A 622-nucleotide genomic window follows, 5' to 3' on the forward strand; every position below is an offset into this window, starting at 1 on the left:
CCAACTGAGGCAGCAGAAAAGTTCCTGCTGCCTGTTACAGACCTACTGCTCAATGACTGACCCCTCTTCATTTTAGCAAATGTAGAGAAGCAGATAACGGGAGAAAAGAACAAGCTGAAACACAAAAGCAGAAATCAGAGGGAAAAGTTCTTTGCCCCTCTGAACCAAAAAGTCTTTCTGACACCTTTTATATCATTTAATAAGTGGGCTTGGCTGCCTTAGGAATTAGAAGATCAATTTAGTGTAATCATGGGCTTGGCAGGTTTGGCATGCTTGGCAGCACATGTATTTTGCTGTTTAGTGGATTGATAAATTTAGACACACCTTTCAATGAAAAGGTAAAAAAAATATGGTACAAGATATTACTTCACTTCATGGCTCTGAGGTTATGAAATCCTTTTATCTACTAAATGAGCGAACATCCCAGAAAAGGTCTCCAGGCTACTGTTTTTTTTTCTTTTGTAATCAATGTGCAGAACAGGCATGAATTATATTCACGATCCACCTTACTTCTCTTTGCCAGCTCATTAGCATATATATTATGCTGAGATTAAAACACAAAAGGTATAGCTTTAGCATTAAAAAAATTTAAAAGTTAATTCAAAAATGGACAATGTTCAAT

General features: G+C 36.5%; 1 protein-coding gene across 1 annotated transcript in view; it reads right to left on the minus strand.

Moving 5' to 3' along the window:
* The window catches only part of LOC140326698 (keratin, type II cytoskeletal 5-like), a gene marked incomplete in the record, with an annotated part of 25,377 nt that extends 25,227 nt beyond the window's left edge, over positions 1-150 (minus strand). Inside the window, 1 exon segment of the mRNA XM_072405544.1 lies at positions 1-150. Within this exon segment, the coding sequence (XP_072261645.1) occupies positions 1-71 (71 nt within the window).
* Positions 151-622: the final 472 nt, after the last annotated feature.

This window comes from Pyxicephalus adspersus, chromosome 1, assembly GCF_032062135.1.
Source record: "Pyxicephalus adspersus chromosome 1, UCB_Pads_2.0, whole genome shotgun sequence".
Classification (NCBI taxonomy): Eukaryota; Metazoa; Chordata; class Amphibia; order Anura; family Pyxicephalidae; genus Pyxicephalus; species Pyxicephalus adspersus.